The sequence below is a fragment of the Pecten maximus genome, chromosome 11, assembly GCF_902652985.1.
Source record: "Pecten maximus chromosome 11, xPecMax1.1, whole genome shotgun sequence".
Classification (NCBI taxonomy): Eukaryota; Metazoa; Mollusca; class Bivalvia; order Pectinida; family Pectinidae; genus Pecten; species Pecten maximus.
The window spans coordinates 21757586-21784198 of NC_047025.1; the positions used below are offsets into that span (position 1 = coordinate 21757586).

At 35.4% G+C, this 26613-nt stretch overlaps 1 protein-coding gene across 1 annotated transcript in view; it reads right to left on the reverse strand.

The window, feature by feature from the left end:
- Positions 1-217: 217 nt before the first annotated feature.
- The window catches only part of LOC117338497 (ankyrin repeat domain-containing protein SOWAHB-like), a 30466-nt gene continuing 4070 nt past the window's right edge, over positions 218-26613 (reverse strand). The window contains exons 4-16 of the mRNA XM_033899853.1: positions 25779-25940; positions 24148-24210; positions 22809-22910; positions 22291-22302; positions 20748-20837; positions 18377-18379; positions 17125-17127; positions 16371-16443; positions 16068-16148; positions 6084-6119; positions 3446-3696; positions 2881-2987; positions 218-2006 (exon numbers count right to left, since the gene is read on the reverse strand). Coding sequence (XP_033755744.1) covers positions 1934-2006; positions 2881-2987; positions 3446-3696; positions 6084-6119; positions 16068-16148; positions 16371-16443; positions 17125-17127; positions 18377-18379; positions 20748-20837; positions 22291-22302; positions 22809-22910; positions 24148-24210; positions 25779-25940 — 1056 coding nt within the window. The 3' untranslated portion in view covers positions 218-1933. The remainder of the gene's footprint in view (positions 2007-2880; positions 2988-3445; positions 3697-6083; positions 6120-16067; positions 16149-16370; positions 16444-17124; positions 17128-18376; positions 18380-20747; positions 20838-22290; positions 22303-22808; positions 22911-24147; positions 24211-25778; positions 25941-26613) is intronic.

A 26613-nucleotide genomic window follows, 5' to 3' on the forward strand; every position in this document is an offset into this window, starting at 1 on the left:
AATGTGACCCACCTTCTTATAGTGGTTTAGAATCTGGCAAAGTTTTATCCCTTCATTATAACTAGTTACAAAGTCTTGAAGCAGACACCCAAGTGTTTCAGACAGATGGATGGAAGGACAGACAGAGTGATAAGTACAGGGCATGATTGATCCCCCCCCTCCCCCACATCCGCGTCCGCCTGTGGCAGGGTACTAATTAATGACAAAAAGACTAATCTATCCAGTAACATGTCTTTATTGTCTTAACAAAGATACAAAGTATGACTATTACATAGCTAAAACAATACACTAATGGAATCACAGACTTATAGTAGTCATCTTAGTTTAACTGTCTTCACACACGTATGTCACACTTTCTGTTACAACCACATACATGTACACACACGTCCCTCTGTTATACACACATACAGGTGTGTACACATGTTTCACGTTACCTGTATAAATACAGGTGTGTAATAAACATTAAATCAGAAAATGAACGTGAGTCCGTATAGCTCACCTGTAATCTGTAAACTTCTAAGTTAGTCATCAAATTCATTAAGAGGACATTTCCGACAAAATTATAAACTTCATTGAAAGATTGAATTCAAAGGGACTTGGCTGAATTTCCAATCCATTGTCAATATATATATGTTTATATGTACATATACAATATATATATGAAAAGTGGATTTGGTATTTGTTCCTATGATTTTACTCATGCAACTATCTATGTTTATCCAGGTGATTCATGTAGATTCCAAACTTAAAATGTCTTCATTCCAGCATGTTACAGGTAAAATATCACAACCTCAATCCTCTTGGTTAGATGATGCCAAACACAATGGACTTAAACTCATTTGTCCTCAGAACAGGTGAGCTAACAATGAAACCCTGTGGTCTGTCATCAGTAATTTCCACAACCGAAGAAGATTATTTGATATGTAAATGATATAGAGTTACAAGAACAAAGCTGGAACATTATACTTAACAGGACACAACAACAAACAAATCAATATAACAACAATCACCACTATTCCAGATCTTTGTCCTTATGTCAAAGAAAAAGTAACATATTGAGAGTACATTCATGGAATATCACTTAATTACAAAATATATTTCATCATCATTAATATTTTAGTAGTAGTAGTTAAAATAAAATCCACACTTGGTGATATGATCCACCATTGAGAGCATGACAGAACCGTCATCAATAGTTGGACAGAATCCACACTTGGTGATATGATCCACCAGTGAGAGAATAACAGATCCATCATCAGAAGTTTGATGGAATCCACACTTGGTGATATGATCAACCAGTGAGAGCATGACGGAACCGTCATCAATAGTTGGACAGAATCCACACTTGGTGATGTGATCCACTAATGACAGTTTATGATGGAACCATCATTAGAAGTTTGATGGAATCCACACTTGGTGATATGATCAACCAGTGAGAGCATGACGGAACCGTCATCAATAGTTGGACAGAATCCACACTTGGTGATGTGATCCACTTATGACAGTTTATGATGAAACCGTCATCAGAAGTTTGATGGAATCCACACTTGATGATATGATCAACCAGTGAGAGCATGACGGAACCGTCATCAATAGTTGGACAGAATCCACACTTGGTGATGTGATCCACTAATGACAGTTTATAATGGAACCGTCATCAGAAGTTTGATGGAATCCACCCTTGGTGATATGATCCACTAATGACAGTTTATAATGGAACCGTCATCAGAAGTTTGATGGAATCCACATTTGATGGTATGTTCCACCAGTAAGAGGATAATAGGTACTGGTATACTGTATATGCCTAAATAAAATACATGTATATTTGTAATCCAAGACTATTGTGAATGCATACACATAATCTCATATTTCTTTTCTGTTTTTTTTTCCCTGTTAATCTCAATTTGATAAAAAAATTCTAAAATTTGTTTCTTCAAATGTACGTCTTTTTGCTTGAATTCACAATTCCAAAGTTGGGTTCTGATTCAGATCTGGCTACCATTATTCTGGAATAAAGAAGTAAAGAAATTTAGTCCTTAATCCCAGTGTATCAGGGACTGTAATCTTTGTTATTTGGAAATACATAAAGATCTTTATCCTAACAGAATTCTGCAATTGTACATGAAAACCTAATCATTGTAGAGATATTTTATGTTAATGACTTTTGATACCGCATGGCTTCAATCTTTTCATGCGTGATTTATAGATACAATTTATCTTGAAATTTAAAAACAATAGATTTAAACAATGATTTTTTTTTTCAAATTTGGATTGAAATGTACTTTTTCTCAAACCATGACATCTTTAAAGGCTTTAAAAGTTAATATAGCAAAAATTCAAGAGTTTTTCAATGTCATGGGCCAAGATTCATGGCTTTTCAAAGTCAAAGGTAAGGTTTATGTTTTTCAAGTCCACAAAGTAAAAATTCAAGAGCTTTTCATGACTATCGGCTCCCTGAAAGGACTCTTAAGAGAAATTCAAGTACAGTATCAACATTGTATATAATCATACTGAAAAATAAAACCCAGGTTTTGTAGACTAGCATACCTTCTTACTGCCCATTAACAACTATGACATTCATATGTATTATCACAAGCAAGGCAAGGAAATCCACACAAAAAAATCACACAGTTATGTAAAAAGTGTTCCTATAAATTGTACAACACGAGTACTGATATATTATGTGGTTTTTACCTGTCTCACTAATACTAATGCTACTTCCATTAAAAGTCACTTGCCTTCACAGAGACTGAATGTAAAGGCACAGAAATGTATACATGTTTGTATACTAGAAACTGACCAAGAATTACAGTAATTATCACTCATGGCGACTAGCTAGTGAAAACATGCAACCGTGATTCTTAGACAAGATTGTTCTACCGTCTGGTTTCTTCTTCCTCCAGACTTTCTCTACTTCCTGTTCGTTCCTGGTGGTGTCGACTCCGTCTGACTGGCGCAGTTGGAGGTGGCATGAGATCCCCTGCGCTCTAAAAGTATAAACATATACATCCTTTTCAGAAGAAATATCAGCATTTTAAACAAGATACCTACAAAAATTGTACTTTCCAGCTATCTGATGGGAGGGCACCAGTTTTCCAGCTTTGACCCAGGGTCAGGTAGGTAGCTGACTGGCTGACACATAGAAATGATTCTGTAACCTTTTACACTCTTATTGTCATGCGTGATGGAAGTGAACTTTACAGATTAAGGAGGTTCTAATATAAAGAGTGTTAACTGGAGTTATTAACAGTGATTTCATTTATGTTTTGTGACCTAAACATGCAGTACGTGTGCTTAGAATTTATACTTACAGGTAGTAAGGCATATTACACTACCAGCAAATATAAATATGATGGAGCCACGGTATATTGTAGAACAACACAGTGCCATGATTGTTGTTGTAGTGTCCCCAACAAAATGTTATTTCTTAGATGTATACACTTACAACGCCTCGCCGAGGAGTCTGAGGGGAGGGACCAGCACTCCCCGGTGGTGTGGTGCTTGGACTTCGTGACCGTAGACCCCGGGCGCGGTCGCTCGACATGTTCTCTGAGGATCCCTGCCAACTTGTCCGGAGCATAGCCTTCCTCATTCCCGCAGATGTTGTTTGTATGAGTGATGTGATGGCTTTTGCACGATTGCTCTTTCTAAAGGAAGTACTTCTTAAAAAGGAGTCATCTAAAGATCTGCTTGATACTGCAAGTTAACAAGCAAGTAGTACAGTGTCTATATACAGACTAAAGCATGCTCTCTACCACAGGACCGCCAGGTTTGTAAGACTCCAAAATATATATAACAAGGAGAAATCTGAGAAAAGCTTCGATCTTAAAAGAGGAGAAAAACGTAGGTCTTATAAGATTATAGAATATACTCTGTTTGTCCTGTAATAAGCCCTGGTCAACAACATATAAACTTTCAATTAATAGAGGCAGTGGACTTATTACAGGACAATTAAATAGTACTGAACTGCAATATAGATAAAGTTATGACCAGGTATTGATTTAGGACCAGATAAAAATACAGGGTCTTGTGTCTCTGGCAACACTGCATGCACTGATGAACAATGAAACTTGTATAATCTGACCCAAAAACAATACTGGTTAATTTTGATATTTATTTTCTTCTGAACAAAAATTTGAGCCCCAAAGGGTGTCAGATTGGACAGGTTTCACTGCACTTGTAGTACTAGCTTATATAAAAAGTTCAAGACAGCAAAACAACTCATTGAGATACTGATCAATAGATATATATATTTATATATAGGCAGCAGTGAGATGAATTCTGTACAACTTGACATGCACTAGATAGACACAGCTGATTATATTTTACGTAACATTTGAGTACTGACGGTGGTCGGAGAGTTACAATTACATCTAACATTTGAGTACTGACAGTGGTCGGAGAGCTACAATTACATCTAACATTTGAGTACTGACAGTGGTCGGAGAGCTACAATTACATCTAACAATTGAGTACTGACAGTGGTCAGAGAGCTACAATTACATCTAACATTTGAGTACTGACCATGGTCGGAGAGCTACAATTACATCTAACATTTGAGTACTGACCATGGTCGGAGAGCTATAATTACATCTAACATTTGAGTACTGACAGTGGTCGGAGAGCTACAATTACATCTAACATTTGAGTACTGACAGTGGTCGAAGAGCTGCAATTACATCTAACATTTGAGTACTGAGTGGTCGGAGAGCTACAATTACATCTAATATTTGAGTACCGACAGTGGTCGGAGAGCTACAATTACATCTAACATTTGAGTACTGACAGTGGTCGGAGAGCTACAATTACATCTAACATTTGAGTACTGACAGTAGTCGGAGAGCTACAATTACATCTAACATTTGAGTACTGACCATGGTCGGAGAGCTACAATTACATCTAACATTTGAGTACTGACAGTTGTCAGAGAACCATTTGAGTACTGACAGTGGTCGGAGAGCTACAATTTACATCTAACAATTGAGTACTGACAGTGGTCAGAGAGCTACAATTACATCTAACATTTGAGTACTGACCATGGTCGGAGAGCTACAATTACATCTAACATTTGAGTACTGACCATGGTCGGAGAGCTATAATTACATCTAACATTTGAGTACTGACAGTGGTCGGAGAGCTACAATTACATCTAACATTTGAGTACTGACAGTGGTCAAAGAGCTGCAATTACATCTAACATTTGAGTACTGAGTGGTCGGAGAGCTACAATTACATCTAATATTTGAGTACCGACAGTGGTCGGAGAGCTACAATTACATCTAACATTTGAGTACTGACAGTGGTCGGAGAGCTACAATTACATCTAACATTTGAGTACTGACAGTAGTCGGAGAGCTACAATTACATCTAACATTTGAGTACTGACCATGGTCGGAGAGCTACAATTACATCTAACATTTGAGTACTGACAGTTGTCAGAGAGCTACAATTACATCTAACATTTGAGTACTGACCATGGTCGGAGAGCTACAATTACATCTAACATGTGAGTACTGACAGTGGTCGGAGAGCTAATTACATCTAACATTTGAGTACTGACAGTGGCCGGAGAGCTACGATTTCATCTAACATTTGAGTACTGACAGTGGTCGGAGAGCTAATTACATCTAACATTTGAGTACTGACAGTGGTCGGAGAGCTACAATTACATCTAACATTTGAGTACTGACAGTGGTCGGAGAGCTACAATTACATCTAACATTTGAGTACTGACCATGGTAGGAGAGCTACAATTACATCTAACATTTGAGTACTGACAGTGGTCGGAGAGCTACAATTACATCTAACATTTGAGTACTGACCATGGTCGGAGAGCTACAATTACATCTAACATTTGAGTACTGACAGTGGTCGGAGAGCTACAATTACATCTAACATTTACCAACTGATTTGTAAGTCAGATATCGTTAAGTCAGCATAGTATTCCCAATATGTTTGTAGCAAAGTGTCTAGACTAAAATATCATGACTGGACAGAAAGTTTATAACAGACATAAATCACCAAAGGAATATGTCCAGCAGCCTTGCGAAAGAAAATGTAGAAACTCGCTGTTCAAGACTTACCTAAGGAAGCACCAAGTCGCCGGGAAAGCAACATTTCTGTAAAAGAAAAAGTTTCACAGTATAAACAAAACTATTCCCTTCTATGTCTAGTAAACTTGGAGTTTACTGTACTGGGTTTTACCATATCACCTAATTAATTGTAAACTATAACCTGACAGAGGTTGTTGATGTGTTAGAGAATCAGGCTTTGTTGTTTGAGAATTATTTAGAAGATAGATATTAGCCCTAACTGATCTTACTATATGTTTGTGAACAGCTGAGGATATAGAAAGGTGTCAGAATACAGCCCTAAACATAACAAACTTTAATTGTTTGTAGTTGAAACCATCTGGTATTTTTTGTTAAGTAGAAACAGTATCATCTCTGAAACAAGAATATTCTGTTATAGATTTATAGACCGTAATACTACAGCTGTCTGACTGTTGGTAAACAAGATAAAATAAAAGTTATAATTCAATTCCTTTACTGTTTTTATGATTATATATGCCAGTAAGCCATTCTAGTACTTGTGGTTTAATATGCTGAAATTGTAACATCAAGTTAGTTCATAATCAGGATTAAAAATTCATCATTGTGCTGTACTGTTGATTACACGTAGTAAAAGGGCCTATCTGCTATACACAGGACAAAATCAGAAAGAGATTAAACACTTTCATCTTGCTTTGTTGACCGATGTCAATATGTATGATCAATATGGAATATAGATATTATATAGAACTACTAGATGTATTAATTAAGGGGTGTACATTTCATCAGACACCTGAAGCTAATCGATTTTACATGAATAGACGTACTTTTCATCTAACACCTAAAGCTAATTGATTTTACATAATTACGCATAGTGAATTTGTTTCCTACGTAAAACAAAGTCTTCATAAGACAGTAGACTAATAAAATTTTGCAGAAACTTCTCAACACTACTGTTCTAAATATAATATTGTACAACCCTGTAATTATATATATTTAAGCACACCCTGTAATTAGTACACCCTGTAATTAGTACACCCTGTAATTAGTTTAGTTTAAAATTAATTAAGAATATAAACTGTACTTTAAACAATTCATGCTTTGTAACAAAATGGCAACACCTCCTCTGGCAGAGCAAATACAAGTTATTAGGGAGAAAACAACACATCATTGCAGTTATAGTGAAAAATAGGTACATCATAAATCATCGCTGGTCAGACATCATTGTCTTAGAAACAAAGTCCACCAGGAATTAGAGAAATCATGACATTCACAACAAAACATAATTACAAGGTCAGATTTAAATTTGGAAAATAATTTGAGAATCATCTAATAAACCAACAAGTCATTATCATATTTCTTCCTCCTTGGTTTCTGTCTAGATAAATAGTTTACTTGGATAAAACATTTAAACATAAACATGAAATCATTCCTGGAACTTTCAACATCTTTTCTCGTCCTAGGTGTAGACACTTATTTCCAGGTTACAGTAAGATTTCTTCTCTGTATCTAATATAGGTCTGGACGATCACACTTTTGTTACTGGACTAGGCTAGAGTTGTATACTACAGACACAGCATCCTGGCAGTACAAACACTGCAGACAGGTTATAGATATGTGTCTTCATTCCAGAGACTGATGCAAGGATGAAGGAGTGAAATAGGGCAAGAGTGCAAATTACTGCTACCCGATTCATTAATCAAATTACTGGAACATGATTCATTAAAAAAAGTATTTGTTAATCAAATTATGAAAATACCTTTTACATTAGAATATACACTTTAAAAAAGAAAAAAATATGATGTTCTTAATGTTTTCTTCTAAAAAATAACCTTGAAAATTAATTAATTAAGTCAAAATGAAATACTATGCAATCAAAATTGATAGAGATAGTTATATATACAGATAATATAAAACTAGAGAGACCCAGTCCCCTACTGAAAGTGTAGTAAGGTTTCAAAGGAAGGGAGACAACTGTCTACTTACTAAATAATATGTGGGTAGGAAAAACACATCATACCAAATAAACAAAAAGTACTTACACAAATACCATAACGAGGAGATCCTCGGACACTCAGAGGTCACTCAATTATAATTATATAAAAGTAAACCTTTCTTCTAAAAGATAAAAATCAATTTACATGAAACATGCACATCATTGTGATATGGATTTGACCTTTAAATTTGTACACAGATGAAGGTTTTCTAATTTTAGAATCTGTTTTTAGATCCTGTTTTTCCTTTATAATCCACATGTTTTTTCAATCTTAATGGTAGAGGTTGATAACCTTCTAAAATGTTGATAGTAAGTTGGTTTTCAAGAGAAACTTCAAAAGGTCCAAGTCTTGTCCATGAATAAAGGCTCAAAAACAGATCAAAGTACTATCCCACCCAGGTCTACAAGTAATATTTCTAGTTAATTTTACAATATTTCCAAATAAAACAGATATTTGTTATTTTTTATTCATTGGAAATTAAAATAAACTTTCATGTAATACCTAAAGTAGAAGAGATATCCATAAGTAAGTTTGAACTTATATAAACTAAATCAGAAATGTCCACCTTTTTAAATACCATCGCATTTTTTCGAACCCAGTCCATGTTTTTACAAGTCTGTCTATCAATACAATAATGTATGACATCGATGAAAAACTCTTTAAGAGATGTTGTGGTAGACTGACAAAAGTATGCATTACAGAAGAAACAAAACAAATACATTTGATATAACAGTTTATTATTGTCTGTATATATTAGTTACATCATTAAATTCCGTACAGTAGAACTAAGGTGTATGGCCTATTTAACAAAGAAATAGGTGGGGCATTTTAGGAAAGTGTCTAAGTTCACATTCTAAGCTTTGTTCACAGAGCTGGATTGTTACTGTATTGATATTTTTTTTGTATGTATAAGTGTTTTTAGTTTAGTTTTGACAAATATCTTAATTTAAAATAATTTTGCACATTATTTCTTCACATACAAACATTTTCATTTGTTATTATTGTACAAAAAAAATTCTTCAAAGTCAAAGCAAAAATAAGGTGAAACGGAATTACCAGGTATTTAAACAGATACACACTCTGTGAAGGGAGATAATTTACTTTACCGGTTTTAATTTTAAGTTACACATACATTTTCAGTACAATCTACAGTCACAGGTAAACGTGCCACACAGTACCTTAGTTCTACTGTACATAATTACACAGAAACAAATTATGCATTTGAAATAGTTGATGAAATGAGTGAGCATAGCATTTTAGGCAGCAACAATACTTTTTTATGTAAGTAGAACAATAGTTTTTTTATGTAAGTAGAACAATAGATTTTTATGTAAGTTTAACAATAGATTTTTATGTAAGTAGACAACACAGAAGACATTTTTGTAATTATTGCCATTAATATGCATACAACAATTTTCAAAATATAAAAACACAAGAAAGGCAAAAACACAAAATACATAAATACATGTACTTAATATAACAAATAATAAATGAACATTTCAATCAACTAACCCATTACTCAGTACAGATGCAACAACTCTGTAAACCGAGATCAGCTGTAGACTAACGACAGGGTTATGATACAAGCAGATAAAGCGAGGCTGCAGGGGGGCGTGGCAGTCCTACCAATACAGGGGGGCGTGGCAGTCCTACCAATACATATGTTGGAAATTATCATGAATATTAAGAGAAATCAATCATGTTTCGCTTTCCATTAAATCAGCACGTTGTATCTATCAATACAGGTGACTTGTGAATTTTACCTGCTGATAACTAATTGTATCAGTAATTTACCAGGTATGTATATATTGTTTTATCTATATATAGCTTAGAAACACAAATGACGAAGGAAGACAGTTTTATCTATATATATATACATATTCAAAACAATTGTTTTTATATTCAAATACAAACAGAAAAAACTGTAAAACATGACAAAGTGATAAATAAATGTAAATTTTTTAATGCTGCAGTAGTTAGCAAATCAAAGTAAGTTAATTGATATTTCTGAACCAGAGGCCTTAATTGCAAATTAAACTTAGTGTATTGGAAGGATCATGACTTACATTGACTGAGACTGTATGTTAGGTAATATTAACTAGAATCCACCATATTTACTGCGAGTATATTACATTAACGACATATCAATATCGGGCAATTTTCAGTCATGCCACACATGTTAACATGCATATTGTGATAGTCAGTCCAGTGAGGCCATGCCAGAATAAACGTGCTGAGATCATCTCACAACATGTTGATTCATCATTTTGTACATTGTTTCATGCATCACTTATCTCACTTTTATTTAATGTGCAGTAAATGAGCAATCTTCAATATGTTACTATCTTTATGCAGTTGTATAGTTTAGTTTGCCAACTGTTACTAATATTATGTATTAAAGTTTTGGCATTAAAGGGAGAAAGCAACATGATCAGGTAGGGGGAGCTTGTTCATGTCTGACAGTTTAGTGTGCTATTACTACAACACCCAATCTAACGGGGTAGTCTCGGCATGTCACATATTTGTTAGTATAGTTTGTATAGTTTTTATTGCTTGTGAGGTTTTATAACCAATAAGTATGTGAGGTTTTATAACCAATAAGTATGTGAGGTTTTATAACCAATAAGTGTGTGAGGTTTTATAATAAATAAGTTTGCGAGGTTTTATAACCAATAAGTTTGTGAGGTTTTATAACCAATAAGTTTGTGAGGTTTTATAACCAATAAGTTTGTGATGTTTTATAACCAGTAAGTTTGTGAGGTTTTATAACCAATAAGTTTGTGAGGTTTTATAATCAATAAGTTTGTGAGGTTTTATAATCAATAAGTGTGTGAGGTTTTATAACCAATAAGTTTGAGAGGTTTTATAATCAATAAGTTTGTGAGGTTTTATAATCAATAAGTTTGTGAGGTTTTATAATCATGATAATAATAAAGCGTCCTAGAAATATTTCATGCAAATATTTTTATAAAGTTAAACTCCAATTTGAGGACTTACAGAATTCATTGAATTGGGGCCATATGATTTGATAATACTGTTCATAGTCATGGCTTTAACGCTGTCCTAATTAACAGATCCACTGAACGTGTAGATCAGAGGAACGAGGTAAAAAAATGTCATGCCAAAATCATTCTAATACATAAGTGTAAACAGGGAAAGACATTACAAAGCACAAACGCACAGCTGCAATGCATTGTTTGAAATATGCAAATGAGGTCAGTGTACGGTCAGTCTGAATGCTGGCGTGTCATAATAATGCTGTCGGTCACCTAATCATTGAACTTCATACCTGTCTAATGTAATTACGACAAGCAAATGAAATCTGCAGTGTAAATAAATTAATATGATGATCATTCAGGGTTTAAGGATAAACTATATAAGAAGACCTCATTTTGCGGATTATGTCTAATCGTTCCTCGCTTGTAAGCACACCCTGTTAATGATAAAATGGTAAAACACACATTACAACATGATAGTATAGCCTGGTAGGATTTTCCTGTAGGTTATAAACAACTGTAAAGTAAAATGAACTGATTTTTAAGGTTCTGGACATATTTAACATGCACATCCAGACTTTTGAAAGGCAGTGGACTTTGGCAAATCAATGATGTAAATGGAAATGGAAACGGACTACAATGTGTGAAAATGTGAATTTTTGAATCTTTTGATATATAAAATTAGGTACAACATGTTTTGTTTTATATCATATTGTCATACTGACGTCCTTATACTGCTGATGGCATTATACTACTGACGTCATTATACTGCTGACGGCATTATACTGCTGACGTCATTATACTACTGACATCATTATACTGCTGACGTCATTATACTGCTGACGTCATTATACTACTGACGACATCATTATACTACTGACGTCATTATACTACTGACATCATTATACTACTGACGTCATTATACTACTGGTGTCATCGTATCATACTATCAAAATCTGTCCTGCAAGGGGCAGATGATCATTCAGGGGAGATAATATTCGTCGTTATTCACTGAAAATTATACAATAACTGCTGTCATTGACTGAGAATTATACAATAACTGCTGTCATTGACTGAGAATTATACAATAACTGCTGTCATTGACTGAGAATTATACAATAACCATTGACAATTCAATGACCAAGAACTATACAATAACTGTCGTCACTGACTGAAAATTAAGAAAAATGGAGACAAATGTGGAAGAGTCAGAAGAATGTCATTCTACACATTGAATTTATATATCAGTAATTAATCAACATTTACCAGATTCTAGCATCAGCGCTACAGATAAAAACATAAAACAAGTTGAATATATCAAACGTCACACATCTAGTCTAAACATTACAGGTAATTATCTCACTGGAAGTACAATTTCATTTAAAAAATCTATAAATAATAATTTCCATTTTACATTCTAGTAATCTCTTGTATAGACAACTATAATAAACAATTTAAACTCGCTGGAATAAACATGTAAATCAACCGTCACAACATGATCTCTAGCATTATCTTCACTACACAGACGTTTTCTGTAATATAATAATGATGTTATATGACACCAGTTTGGAGAGGTGGAACACATATGGTATAGTATACATCACAGCTGTCTATTACACAGGACAGGGGTGGTGGTGAAAACACTGTCTATTACACAGGACAGGGGTGGTGGTGAAATCACTGTCTATTACACAGGACAGGGGTGGTGGTGAAAACACTGTTGAAGGCATGCTGCTGTGTAACAGTGTCATTTTCATAGTGTAAAGTGATTAATCATTATTACTTGATTTAGTGTTCAACAATTTTCCAAAACAAAAATCATGCAAGGTTCGTGAACTGTTAATGACAACAGCTCTCACAAACTTAACCTGAGTTTTAATGCCTGGTAGACTCAGTACACAGCTAAATGTTATAAGGTAGAACCTTCACTGTGGACACAGATTTCTTGATGATTTCTTGATAACATGTGATTCAATATCAACTTTTAATCATTTAATTAGTTTGATTCAATATGGTGTGATTCAAAATCAAATACGAACACATTTAATGAAGATCTGACTTGAAATTCAAGTCTAATTTTCTTGTCTGGTTGAAATATTGGAGACAACACAGAAAGATTCTCTACAGTTTAAATTGGAGGTATATGATCAGTGCTAATATTTTGTGTAAAACAGAAAAAAATAATATCATTTGTATATTCCAACGAATTAATAACTTTTTAAATTAAAAAAAAAAAAAAAAAAAAAAATTGTATATCCTTGATACTGGCAAGCATTTTGTATTTAAAGGTTTATAATAATAAGCAGAATAAATAAAAAAAAAATGGAAAGCGGCTAATATTTATAGACAAAGTAAAATAAATCAAATGGAGAACAAGATAACTATAGGTATATATTATGAGTATAAATTGTATCACAAATGTTTTAAAATCTATTTTGTAGAACAAGGCACACGATAAACAGATTATATAATGGTATCACATAGTCTCTTTATATCAACTACAATAAAATCTCTAAAAACTTGAAAGTGATTATAACAAAAACCAATTAATAAACTATGATATATACGTTGTGACTAGGTGACTAGAAGAATCATATTTTGTGTGTCCTGAAATCCTCACCGAAGGCTAACAACTAGTTAAATCTTAAGTGTTTAAAATAGAGTAAAGTCTTAACATCAAAAAAGCATAGAGACTACAGCTGGTGAGACGAAACTATCAATAGGCGGAGTCATGTAGGCGGTAAACCACTGACTATGGCTGGTGAGACGAAACTATCAATAGGCGGAGTCATGTAGGCGGTAAACCACTGACTATAGTTGGTGAGATGAACCTATCAATAGGCGGAGTCATGTAGGCGGTAAACCACTGACTATAGTTGGTGAGACGAAACTATCAATAGGCGGAGTCATGTAGGCGATAAACCACTGACTATAGTTGGTGAGACGAAACTATCTATAGGCGGAGTCATGTAGGCGGTAAACCACTGACTATTGTTGGTGAGACGAAACTATCAATAGGCGGAGTCATGTAGGCAATAAACCACTGACTATAGTTGGTGAGACGAAACTATCTATAGTCGGAGTCATGTAGGCGGTAAACCACTGACTATAGTTGGTGAGATGAACCTATCAATAGGCGGAGTCATGTAGGCGGTAAACCACTGACTATAGTTGGTGAGACGAAACTATCAATAGGCGGAGTCATGTAGGCGATAAACCACTGACTATAGTTGGCGAGAGAAACTATCAATAGGCAGAGTCATGTAGGCGGTAAACCACTGACTATTGTTGGTGAGACGAAACTATCAATAGGCGGAGTCATGTAGGCGGTAATTATAAACCAATGACTATGGTTGGTGAGACGAAACTATCAATAGGCGGAGTCATGTAGGCGATAAACCACTGACTATAGTTGGTGAGACGAAACTATCAATAGGCGGAGTCATGTAGGCGGTAATTATAAACCAATGACTATGGTTGGTGAGACGAAACTATCTATAGTCGGGAGTCATGTAGGCGGTAATTATAAACCAATGACTATGGTTGGTGAGACGAAACTATCAATAGGCGGAGTCATGTAGGCGGTAAACCACTGACTATGGTTGGTGAGACGAAACTATCTATAGTCGGAGTCATGTAGGCGGTAAACCACTGACTATTGTTGGTGAGATGAAACTATCAATAGGCGGAGTCATGTAGGTGGTAAACCACTGACTATAGTTGGTGAGATGAACCTATCAATAGGCGGAGTCATGTAGGTGGTAAACCACTGACTATAGTTGGTGAGATGAACCTATCAATAGGCGGAGTCATGTAGGTGGTAAACTACTGACTATAGTTGGTGAGATGAACCTATCAATAGGCGAAGTCAAGTAGACAGTAAACTAAAGCCTACAGAACACGGACTATAGTCAGTGAGACAAAACCTATTAATAGACAGAGTCATATTGGTGGTAAACCAGTAGCTAACTAAAGTGTTTCTGAATGATAAAATGTGGAAAAATTAAAGCAATTCTAGCCTTAAGTCCCTTTCCATATCTTTTGTTTTACAATTTGTCCTCCATTACATCACAGTACAACAATGTATACCTTTTTTGTAGATATTTTCTGTAAATAATTAGCCAGAATGTCTGGCTCACAAATAACACTAAGGTAACACAACAGAGGGTACGGTTCATCACTTAAAACTAAATTATAAATTCATTTCTCAATCACGGCTTGTGTTCCTGTTTCAATACACACCCAAACACACTCTCTCCTATATAGTGATTATCTCTCTCTCTCCCTCTCATTCATTCATAATTATTTTAGTAGAATTAAGCAATCTTAGTAAAATATAACATGTACCAGTCCAGCATAAACACCAGTATGAGTTTGTATGGCAAGGAAAAGTGTTCACACATATCAATAAGGCTATTGTCTTATATAACATTTGTAACGCAACAATTATTGAAACAAGCCAGAAGTATACACCAAAAGTAATAAACCATTCTCTGCTGCCTTGTAGGTAACGTCTGTTTTATACAGATCAGGTTAAGTTGATACCATTGAGCCCTTGTCTAAAGACATTAACTGTCAATAATAGATAGGGCTAGAGGGTAAAGAGCCTCTTAGCTCCTCCCCCAACATGACCCCCTCACTCGCTACATTGAGGACAATAGAACCAAGTTATAATAACAAATCAATATTTCTGGTAAACTTAAGCATCTTTTAAAAAACAAACTTGGCATATAAAGTCATGAGCAAAGAGGTCAAAAACAAGAAATAGAAGGACCTCATTCTTGTGACTAGTAAAATTCCATTAGAGGTTGAAGGTCACAGTCCACCCATACTGAGGTGCTGTATTTGTATAGAAGATCGGAGACTTTGTCGGGAGTTAGGCTCCACCCCTGATGACCTCCGGAGGACCAGGGAGGACCGAGCTGAGGATGGGAGCTCCGGCCCTTGTAGGGTGACGGAGGATGTTAGATCATGGGTTATGTCCCCTGGGCCGGGGTTAGGTACCGTAGGAATGATTTGCTTACGTTGGGCCTTGGTGGATGCTGAGTTGGGTAGATACTGCTTTGCCTTTTTGCCACTGAAGTCTCGAATGTTTGGGTCAGCTTCTGAAATGAAAAATCGAAATTTTATTACCCTTCTTAATATCAGATATTGTATCAGTAACTTTTATTTTTAGCTTTTAACATAACTCTTTGGGATTTGATACCTCATTGATATAGAGAAGGTTTGTAAATCAGATTATTTGAAGGCAGCGCCCTAATATGCCAGGGTCATTGTGACTGCATTATTTGTATAAAGTCAATAAATTGGTCGCCTGATGTACTTACTGAATGTCTGTACTAGTAGTTCGATGATCTGTTCATGGCCATGCATTGAGGCGAGGTGTAAAGGTGTATAGCCCTGTAAAGTAAAGCGTACCGTATAAAACCTGCGACATGTATCAGTCATAAAACCAATATAGTACATGTATTACTCCTCATCTTAATGATATCTATAATGATTTCTAAGGTCGTAAACTTTTTGTATACAGTAAAACCAACATAGTACTACCTCTCTCATCTTTATATCTATAATGATTTCTAAGGTTAAAACTTCTTTGTATACAGTAAAACCAACATAGAACTACCTCTCTCATCTTCATATCTATAATGATTTGTAAGTGATAATCTCCCATTATCAACTGTCTAGTATCCTTCACTAGTTATCTGACATAAACAGTGAATACTTAGTAAGCTATATATCATCAAGGCAGAGTAACAACAAATGAACAAAGGGGGATAACTCTGTATAAAGTGTGGCCCATCTCAGAATACCATTACCCGACACTCCACCATTCCTAGTGACAGGTAACACTAACAATGAGATATGTATCAGACAATGGAACACACAATAAACAAAGGGCTATATGTCTATATGAGCTATACTAAAACAATGTTATCTGATATTTGATAACCATAAATAATGAAGACCTCTATATCTTTGTGATTGTGAAAAAAACTTCATATGTTGGATTTGAAGAGAATTTTTATATAATGATACATAGAAATATAAATATATAAATAGGTAAAAATGTGAACTTACCCCCTGATGTAGATAATAACGACAGCCAAGGACAAGGTCATCACATGGAAAGAGAAAGACAACACATTGATGGAGGTCTTGACAATATATTTGTTTTGATTGAGAGTGTTTGGTTTGTATTGTTTAACACCTGTCAACATCTATGGTCATTAAGACTTATCTGTGTGGTAAGTGTATGTGTTTTTTGGGAGTCTACTGTATATGTGTGGTGAGTGTATGTGTGTTTTGGGAGGCTGCTGCATATGTGTGGTGAGTGTATGTGTGTTTTGGGAGTTTACTGTATATGTGTGGTGAGTGTATGTGTGTTTTGGGAGGCTGCTGTATATGTGTGGTGAGTGTAGGTGTGTTTTGGGAGGCTGCTGTATATGTGTGGTGAGTGTATGTGTGTTTTGTGAGGCTGCTGTATATGTGTGGTGAGTGTATGTGTGTTTTGAGAGGCTGCTGTATATGTGTGGTGAGTGTATGTGTGTTTTGGGAGGCTGCTGTATATGTGTGGTGAGTGTATGTGTGTTTTGAGAGGCTGCTGTATATGTGTGGTGAGTGTATGTGTGTTTTGGGAGGCTACTGTATATGTGTGGTGAGTGTAGGTGTGTTTTGGGAGGCTGCTGTATATGTGTGGTGAGTGTAGGTGTGTTTTGAGAGGCTGCTGTATATGTGTGGTGAGTGTAGGTGTGTTTTGAGAGGCTGCTGTATATGTGTGGTGAGTCTAGGTGTGTTTTGGGAGGCTGCTGTGTATGTGTGGTGAGTGTATGTGTGTTTTGGGAGGCTACTGTATCTGTGTGGTGAGTGTAGGTGTGTTTTGAGAGGCTGCTGTATATGTGTAGTGAGTCTAGGTGTGTTTTGGGAGGCTGCTGTGTATGTGTGGTGAGTGTATGTGTGTTTTGGGAGGCTACTGTATGTTCCTGCATGTCGCCATGAAATAGCACGGAAGTGATTCCGACCTTATAGTGCTACCTCACTGAAGTATACAGCTGAAGATATCCAGCAGGACACCCCACCCGGTCACATTATACTGACAAATGGCGAACCAGTCGTCCCACTCACGAAAATGCTGAGCGCTAAGCAGGAGAAGAAATTACCATTACTCTGGTATGCCTCAGCCAGAGAAGAAGACCCAAAGCCTTCTTCACAGTGGTGAACGCTCAACTACAGGCCACAAGTGAGGTAATGGAGTGTAATATCAATTAAATGACCACATTAAATGTATCACATGTCAAAATACCAGGGTAGTAATTAAGAACATTATACTTACATTCTGTACATCCAGGTGAATATGAAAGGAAAGAAATTATGAAATGAACATTTGATCATTCACAAGACAAAAAAATCTCTTTGTGATATTGTTAAAAATATATCAGAATGTGGGTCTCCCAACTGTTTTGTTTCATTACAAAGTAACTTTTAATGATGGTTTTATATTATGAATAGTCAATACAAATACACTTAAAATATACAAGATAACTGAACAAAAGATCTGGAGGTGAAACAGCTCATCATGTCCATGAAATCTCTTGTATTTGGTACTAACATTGTTTTCTGTACTTGGTAATGGACAAGATATACCTGAAATAGGATCATTATATTCATACACCTGGAATAGGATTGCATAATTACATATCATTGTAAACATTCCACTTTCCCTTTAACAATACATTATACTACTATATTGGTAGGGGATGCAAATACTCCGCTAACACAGCATCCATCTAACAGTGAGGTGAAGATTTCATGTGTGGTTTGATCGCTACCCATAGGGATTTCAACCCCTACCCATGGAGATTTCCATCCCTACCCATGGAGATTTCAACCCCTACCTATGGAGATCTCCATCCCTACCCATGGAGATTTCCATCCCTGCCCATGGAGATTTCAACCCCTACCAAAGAAGATTTCCATCCCTACCCATGGAAATCTCCATCCCTACCCATGGAAATCTCCATCCCTACCCATGGAGATTTCAACCCCTACCTATGGAGATTTCCATCCCTACCCATGGAGATCTCCATCCCTACCCATGGAGATTTCAACCCCTACCTATAGAGATTTCCATCCCTACCCATGGAGATTCCCATCCCTATCCATGGAGATTTCAACCCCTACCTATGGAGATCTCCATCCCTACCTATGGAGATTTCCATCCCTACCTATGGAGATTTCCATCCCTACCCATGGAGATCTCCATCCCTACCCATGGAGATCTCCATCCCTACCCATGGAGATCTCCATCCCTACCCATGGAGATTTCCATCCCTACCCATGGAGATCTCCATCCCTACCCATGGAGATCTCCATCCATACCCATGGAGATTTCCATCCATACCCATGGAGATTTCCATCCCTACCCATGGAGATTTCCATCCCTACCCATGGAGATTTCCATCCCTACTCATGGAGATCTCCATCCCTACCCATGGAGATCTCCATCCCTACCCATAGAGATTTCCATCCCTACCCATGGAGATTCCCATCCCTATCCATGGAGATTTCAACCCCTACCTATGGAGATCTCCATCCCTACACATGGAGATCTCCATCCCTACCCATGGAGATCTCCATCCCTACCCATGGAGATCTCCATCCATACCCATGGAGATTTCCATCCCTACCCATGGAGATCTCCATCCCTACCCATGGAGATTCCCATCCCTACCCATGGAGATCTCCATCCCTACCCATGGAGATCTCCATCCCCTACCCATGGAGATCTCCATCCCTACCCATGGAGATCTCCATCCCTACCCATGGAGATCTCCATCCCTACCCATGGAGATCTCCCTCCCTACCCATGGAGATCTCCATCCCTACCCATGGAGATCTCCATCCCTACCCATGGAGATCTCCATCCATACCCATGGAGATTCTCCATCCCTACCCATGGAGATCTCCATCCCTACCCATGGAGATTCCCATCCATACCCATGGAGATCTCCATCCCTACCCATGGAGATTTCCATCCCTACCCACGGAGATCTCCATCCATACCCATGGAGATTCCATCCCTACCCATGGAGATCTCCATCCCTACCCATGGAGATTACCATCCCTACCCATGGAGATTACCATCCCTACCCATGGAGATCTCCATCCCTACCCATGGAGATTACCATCCCTACCCATGGAGATCTCCATCCCTACCCATGGGGAGTTCTGAGGAAGCTGAGATAACAGACTATATCCTACATTGTCCTTAGGCAAGTCACTTAATCCAAATCTTTTGAATAACATGAGATGTGCCTTCCTTATATTAACTTGTTAAGTGATGTAGCCACCAGCTACTACAATTAGACACCACCTCAAAATGACCTAAAAAACAATAAGCTGAAGTAAACAAGCATAATGGATATTGCTAAAGCAATACATACCCCTATACTGGTCCCCACTAAAAAAAGAAGCAGTGACCTTGACCCTAAATCCTTGAAACTCCAACTTGTCCTATATCATTGTGTTAAGTTTAATTAAAATCCCTCAAGGAATGAAGCTTCTAGAGCACTGACAAACTTTGGCCTTATGTACATATGTACACGACAGATGGAGAGGAAACCTTTATTCTCCCACTAGTTTCACCACTAGGGGACTAACAAACCACTATTATATAATAAATGTAAAAGTATTGAGGTAGTTACCGTTCTCTTGTTGATGTCATTGTTACTCTTGCCTAGGACTAGTTTCAATACCTCTGGGTTGCCATGTTTTGCTGCCCAATGTACTGATGTCTGCAAACACAATTAAAATTAAATCTATAAATACAGAGCAACCAAATAATTTATAAATGTGACATTCTTTTAACTTTACTGAATAAATAAGTTTCAGTTCAAATAGGTCTCTCATCATGAAACCTAATAAGATGTTTTTCATCAATCTGACTGTACTTACATACTAATGAGGAATGATGTGTCAAATCCCATACAGCGGCCATCGAATGAAAAAGAAATCAGACAACAGCATAAGCATGGGTAGATCCATCCACACAAGGAATACTGAGTCAAGCAGTAATAATTCTATTGATATTAAAGTCTCTAATTCTAGGTTGTCTATCACATTGCCTTGAGATACACTATACATCACTATATATCTGCTGGAATCAATAAGTATGCAGTTTCAAGTTGATATGTTTTACATAATTAACTTGCATTTGGTAAATGGTTAAATTTATTCTTTAATCCCTGTTCTTATGTATATAGATGAGTGGACCTTTTCATGAATAATTTTTTGGGGATTTGCTGCCGATATCAAACAATAAAATCTATTCTAAAAGTTCATATCATTGGTTTTTCAGGATTAATCCTGAAAACATACTGAATATGTGAGAGAACACAACAATGCTAATATATGGTTTTGGAAACAACTGTCTTTATCCATATCCAGATACACATTGTCCAGGAAAAAAGGGAACATAAGTTTTTTTCTTTTCTGGAACATTTACTGTGAGCATAATTCACATATAAAACAACATTTAAAATAATTTCCTGATTATTGTCATGTATTACAATATATTACTTTGTCTTGTGTATCAATTACTGTTGAACGTACTTTGTACATCAATCCCAGCTCTAGTGATAGATACATTATATAAATACTGACTTTATATAATGTACTTTGTACATCAATCCCAGCTCTAGTGATAGATACATTATATAAATACTGACTTTATATAATGTACTTTGTACATCAATCCCAGCCCTAGTGATAGATACATTATATAAATACTGACTTTATATAATGTACTTTGTACATCAATCCCAGCTCTAGTGATAGATACATTATATAAATACTGACTTTATATAATGTACTTTGTACATCAATCCCAGCTCTAGTGATAGATACATCATAAATTACATATTCTGTAAGGAGTACAGCAGCTTCAGACTGTGTATACTTACGCCCTGGAGATGTGGAATATGAAAAAGAGAACAGAAAAGTAATTCATCATCAGAGAACATTATACAGGTAAGGAAACAGCATCATTATATAAAGGTTTGTTTGGTGTTTTTCTCAATAAAACTATCATAAATGTTATAAATACTATGGGATGAGCTGATTGTGCATTATAAACTTATTGCAGAATGTTGATGTTATCAGGATTACCATGGAAATCACATGGTCAGATTTCTCTGAATAGTAGGGTGGACATATTACCAATACATAAACAGGCTGTGTTATACTTACATTTGTGAAGTCCTTTCCAATGAAACAGGAAGTAGAAAACAGAGAAGAGAAATACAAAATCATTATGTTGTTTAAACGTCAGTTAAATACACAGATAATGTTAACAGAATACTGTCTAATTACCAGAGGTGTCACTCTGAAATAAGTTATCCTTTTAGATTGCCTTCAAACGAGAATATTTTAAAATTCACATTTAAAACAGATATATAGGAAAGGCCTTAAATCAGTTTCACAAAATGCCCATGCCTATATCACATTTAACTAAAAGTATGTACACATGCTACTCATCCGACTTATAACACTGCATAGATTGTACATTAATATCTTACATGATGTCCCTGACCTCCTGATTAAGGTAAATTAGATTTACAAATCTTGTCATGTCCACAAGGATCAAAGATTAAAATCTACCCTGACACTGAATCAATGATAGAATTATTGGATATTTTAATGTTATTCAATTTACAGTACATCAACTACAATTCAGAATTCTAAAAGACAAGAGTTTTGTTACTTACTCTGACTCTGACCAGATCAGGATTCTTGGAGAGCAGTTTGTGCATTGGATGGTAGTCTCCAGTGGCACATACTACCAACCATTCCCGCTCATGAGGTTCCAACTGTGGGTGTCAAACCATAAAATGCCAAATAAAACATGACCAATTTCTTATCTTTTTCTGTATCTGGTATATTGAGAGGCTATGAATAAAGAATTCAATACTAAAAAGAAATTACAGAGGGATCATTGGCGTACCACATTGAATGTTCTTTATTGGACCTCTGTAAGATTGATCTTTTCTCTACTTTTCTCTTCTTCCATTTAATCATTTGAAAATAACCTGAACCAACATATTAAATCTTAGAAAGGATCCATCAAGAACTCTGTCTATGAAATAGGGTTAACAAACTTTAACAAATACAATTAATGGAATCTGAATGAAATTACAAGAAATATCCATGAAGAATTTTCTGAGAAAATGCAATAACAATCTTCAACTGTCAAAATTCAAAATGACCACCTGTCAGCCATCTTGTTTTCAGATTAGACTACGGAATAAGGAGAACCTACATGTGAATTTGAGAAATCAACAAAGAATATTTTGACAAACAGCAATAACAAACTTCCATTTTGTTTCCAATTAGTCTCAAAATTCAATATGCACAACTATTGGGAACCTATAATAAAATTTCAGAAAGAACCATGGAGTTTTTTTCTAAGAAATAGCTGTAACAAGAATTGTTCACATTAGGATGACAGGACAAACCACGGACCACGGACCACAAACTAAAAGTGATTTGAATAGCTGCTAGGTTCGTGACTTGAATAGCCGCTAGAAATCTAAAAGTGAAAGTGGGTAATTCACACACAACCTCATTTTTTAGTTAGTTATTCTGAATATTCAGATAATTTGTCAGAAAAAAAATAGGTGTCACAATCAAAAGGAGGTAATTATTCATGTTTGAGATTGCATATTTGAAGCCAACTCGATTTGCACTCTTCTTCTTCTAGAATATAAGTTCTGGTCACTCGATTTGAAGCTCTTCTGCTTCTGGAAGATCTTCTACCTCTTCCGTCTCGAAGCTGGAAGATTTATCTTCCAAGATGGCGGCAACCATGCTTAAGTGTGCGAATGATGAGTTTCACTAGAGAAGAATTTATGGCACATACGTGCACATGTTTGTGTCACAGTGTTTGAGAATACTTAAAAACTTGTTTGTTTTGGGTTTTTCATGTATACTCGATTTACATATAACGGAATGCGATCTTCTGAGAAGGCTTCTCTTCCGAGAAGATTGCAAATCGAGTTGGCCTCTGGACTTGGCGATAAGAAGGGAGATTACTAGGTACCAACTCACTGATGTATAGGCAGATCCAGAGGAGTGGGTGTCTTCATCAATATCTCGTTCTCGATCACGGGACTGAAAATAATATTTATCAAACAGAGATAAAGTACAAATTGTACATACAAAATATATAATAAAAAACATGAAAACAAAATCTAGTACATTAATAATTTATTTAGTAAACTGATTAATTTTAATAAAAAGCATGCTTTAAATTTTGTTTAAGATAAAAAAAAGCTCCATTTTTTGTTAGTGTATGTTTATAAAAAATTAAATCCAATAAAAGCTATCTGTCTGATAAAACTGTTAGAGAAAATCCCACATGAGCTGATGTAGCACCAATAATATAACACGTAAAAATCTTTGTTTTTATTTCAAATATTTACTTATTCCTCAGCCCTAGATACTTACTAAATTAAAAATAATATTAAGTGTTAATGAATCTAGTACTTATATGTCCTGACCCAAAACTTTAAAAAATTCAAATGAAAAGATCCAAAAGACCACATAAACATGCAAAAAAAAAAAAAAAATATATATACAAGTGTAGGTAAATACATTACCTATGATTTATATTGAATCTATGTATTGTTTTGAGTGATACTGTAATCAAGTTCAAGTAAATATAAGATTTTGAAACAAGTTTTAGATTGATCAGATCAAGTTGTTTCACACTTTTAAAGGCTTATAATATTGCTATTTTGATTCACTTAGAAAACCATTTCCATGGCAACTGACAACACACCTGAGCACTGAAATAATTACTTAACTTTTATGTAGCTTAAAAAAATGAAGATCTTTTTATCAGAGGTAGCGGGAGAATTGGTGGCATATACATTCTATCCACTGTTACGATCATGAAGGGTAAAACTTTGCTGCTAACACAACAAATGGTAAAATATTTCATGCAACTTATCATGCATAAAAAGTTAGGACTGATCTACTGGTACAATCGTATAGTTTTGTTAGACTTTGAAGTGGAAGTTTTATAACACTAAGGCATTTCCAGTCCCGTGATGTTAACCGTTATGAAGCAACATGTATGCAGCTGTTATTATGCAAAACAAATTTTAATACAATGAATTTTGTTGTAAAATATCCAAAGCCATGTAAACTGGAACAATGTTCATGAGATCATACTGATTTCTGTATATCTTTTTAAGACATCTCCAGTTTTAAAACATATTCTGTCTCCTCATCACAGAAAGGTAACATAAAAGCTTAAGGCTCCATGTTACAGTAAGGTAGCATACTGCCTTAATTCTACATGTCATACTAAGATAGCATATAGAATGAAGTCTTTATGTCAAAGTAAGTTTTCTCTCAATATCACAGAAAGTTAAATACATCTTTAAATTCAATTTAATGTTTAAAGTGAAATGTGAAATAGGCTTGAAAATGCATGAATCAAGAAAAAAAGTTTCTCCAACATGTTATGTTAATTCTGCCCCAGTAAGTGACAGTTTCTTCTTCAATCATTCAAGAGTGTAATAAACTAAATGTTCAGAAATGATGTGTAATTATTAATTCTAAGAACATTCTTGAATTATTATAGTTGCTATATTTACATTTACCCCCTCTACATTATGATAATGAGCCTTCATGAAAAGTTTGGACAAACCCCTAGTTAGTACAAAACTGACTCTTATGTCTTTCTTTTTATGATGGCTGACTCGCTGTAACTCAGACTCTGTCTCCATGCGATTCAAGTGTTTGGCACGGTCCTTGACGCTAATGACAGAGGCATTGACAGCGTCTTCCATGTCTGTACTGGAGTCGACGGACTGCTGCGAGCCCTGGGATACCTGTAAGGTCAAACGGATACAAAACCGCCCAAAGGTCATAAGTGATCAGTTACTGCTTATATAAAATGCACAAGTTCTGTCATAAGTTATTATATATGATGGTACATGCAAACTTCTAGGACTGCACACAAGTAACTCATATAAAAAAAAAAACATGAATTGTGACAGGTGTCAATTTATGCAGGTGAGAATAGATGTGAGGGGTCTGTTGTATAGTACTTGTCATCCATCTATCAAATGCTGGTCATAATGAATTAACTCTTATAATATAAGATTTATTCTGTAATTATTATTTTTCATTATTTTATTTTTAAAAGATGAAAGGAGCTAAAATTTAAGAGAAACAAATACATATTGTATTTGAACACTAACAATTTTTTTTTTTTTGCTTTACATGCATGTTACCACTGATAGAATTACTGTAATCATGTTATTTTAGTGAGTCATTCTGAAAAAGTTTTACATTTCTTATACACTATTGTGACTATATTCATAGTTCCATATAGAGAATTTATATCAGTCCTGCAGAGCATCCTATCAATAATTAATTCATGTATTTATAAACAAAAATAATTAATTCATGTATTTATAAACATAAGAACGGAATGGTTTATTGAAATGAGGCAACAATGAACTAAACATATTCTTCTTTCCAATTTCAATATACCCTTTT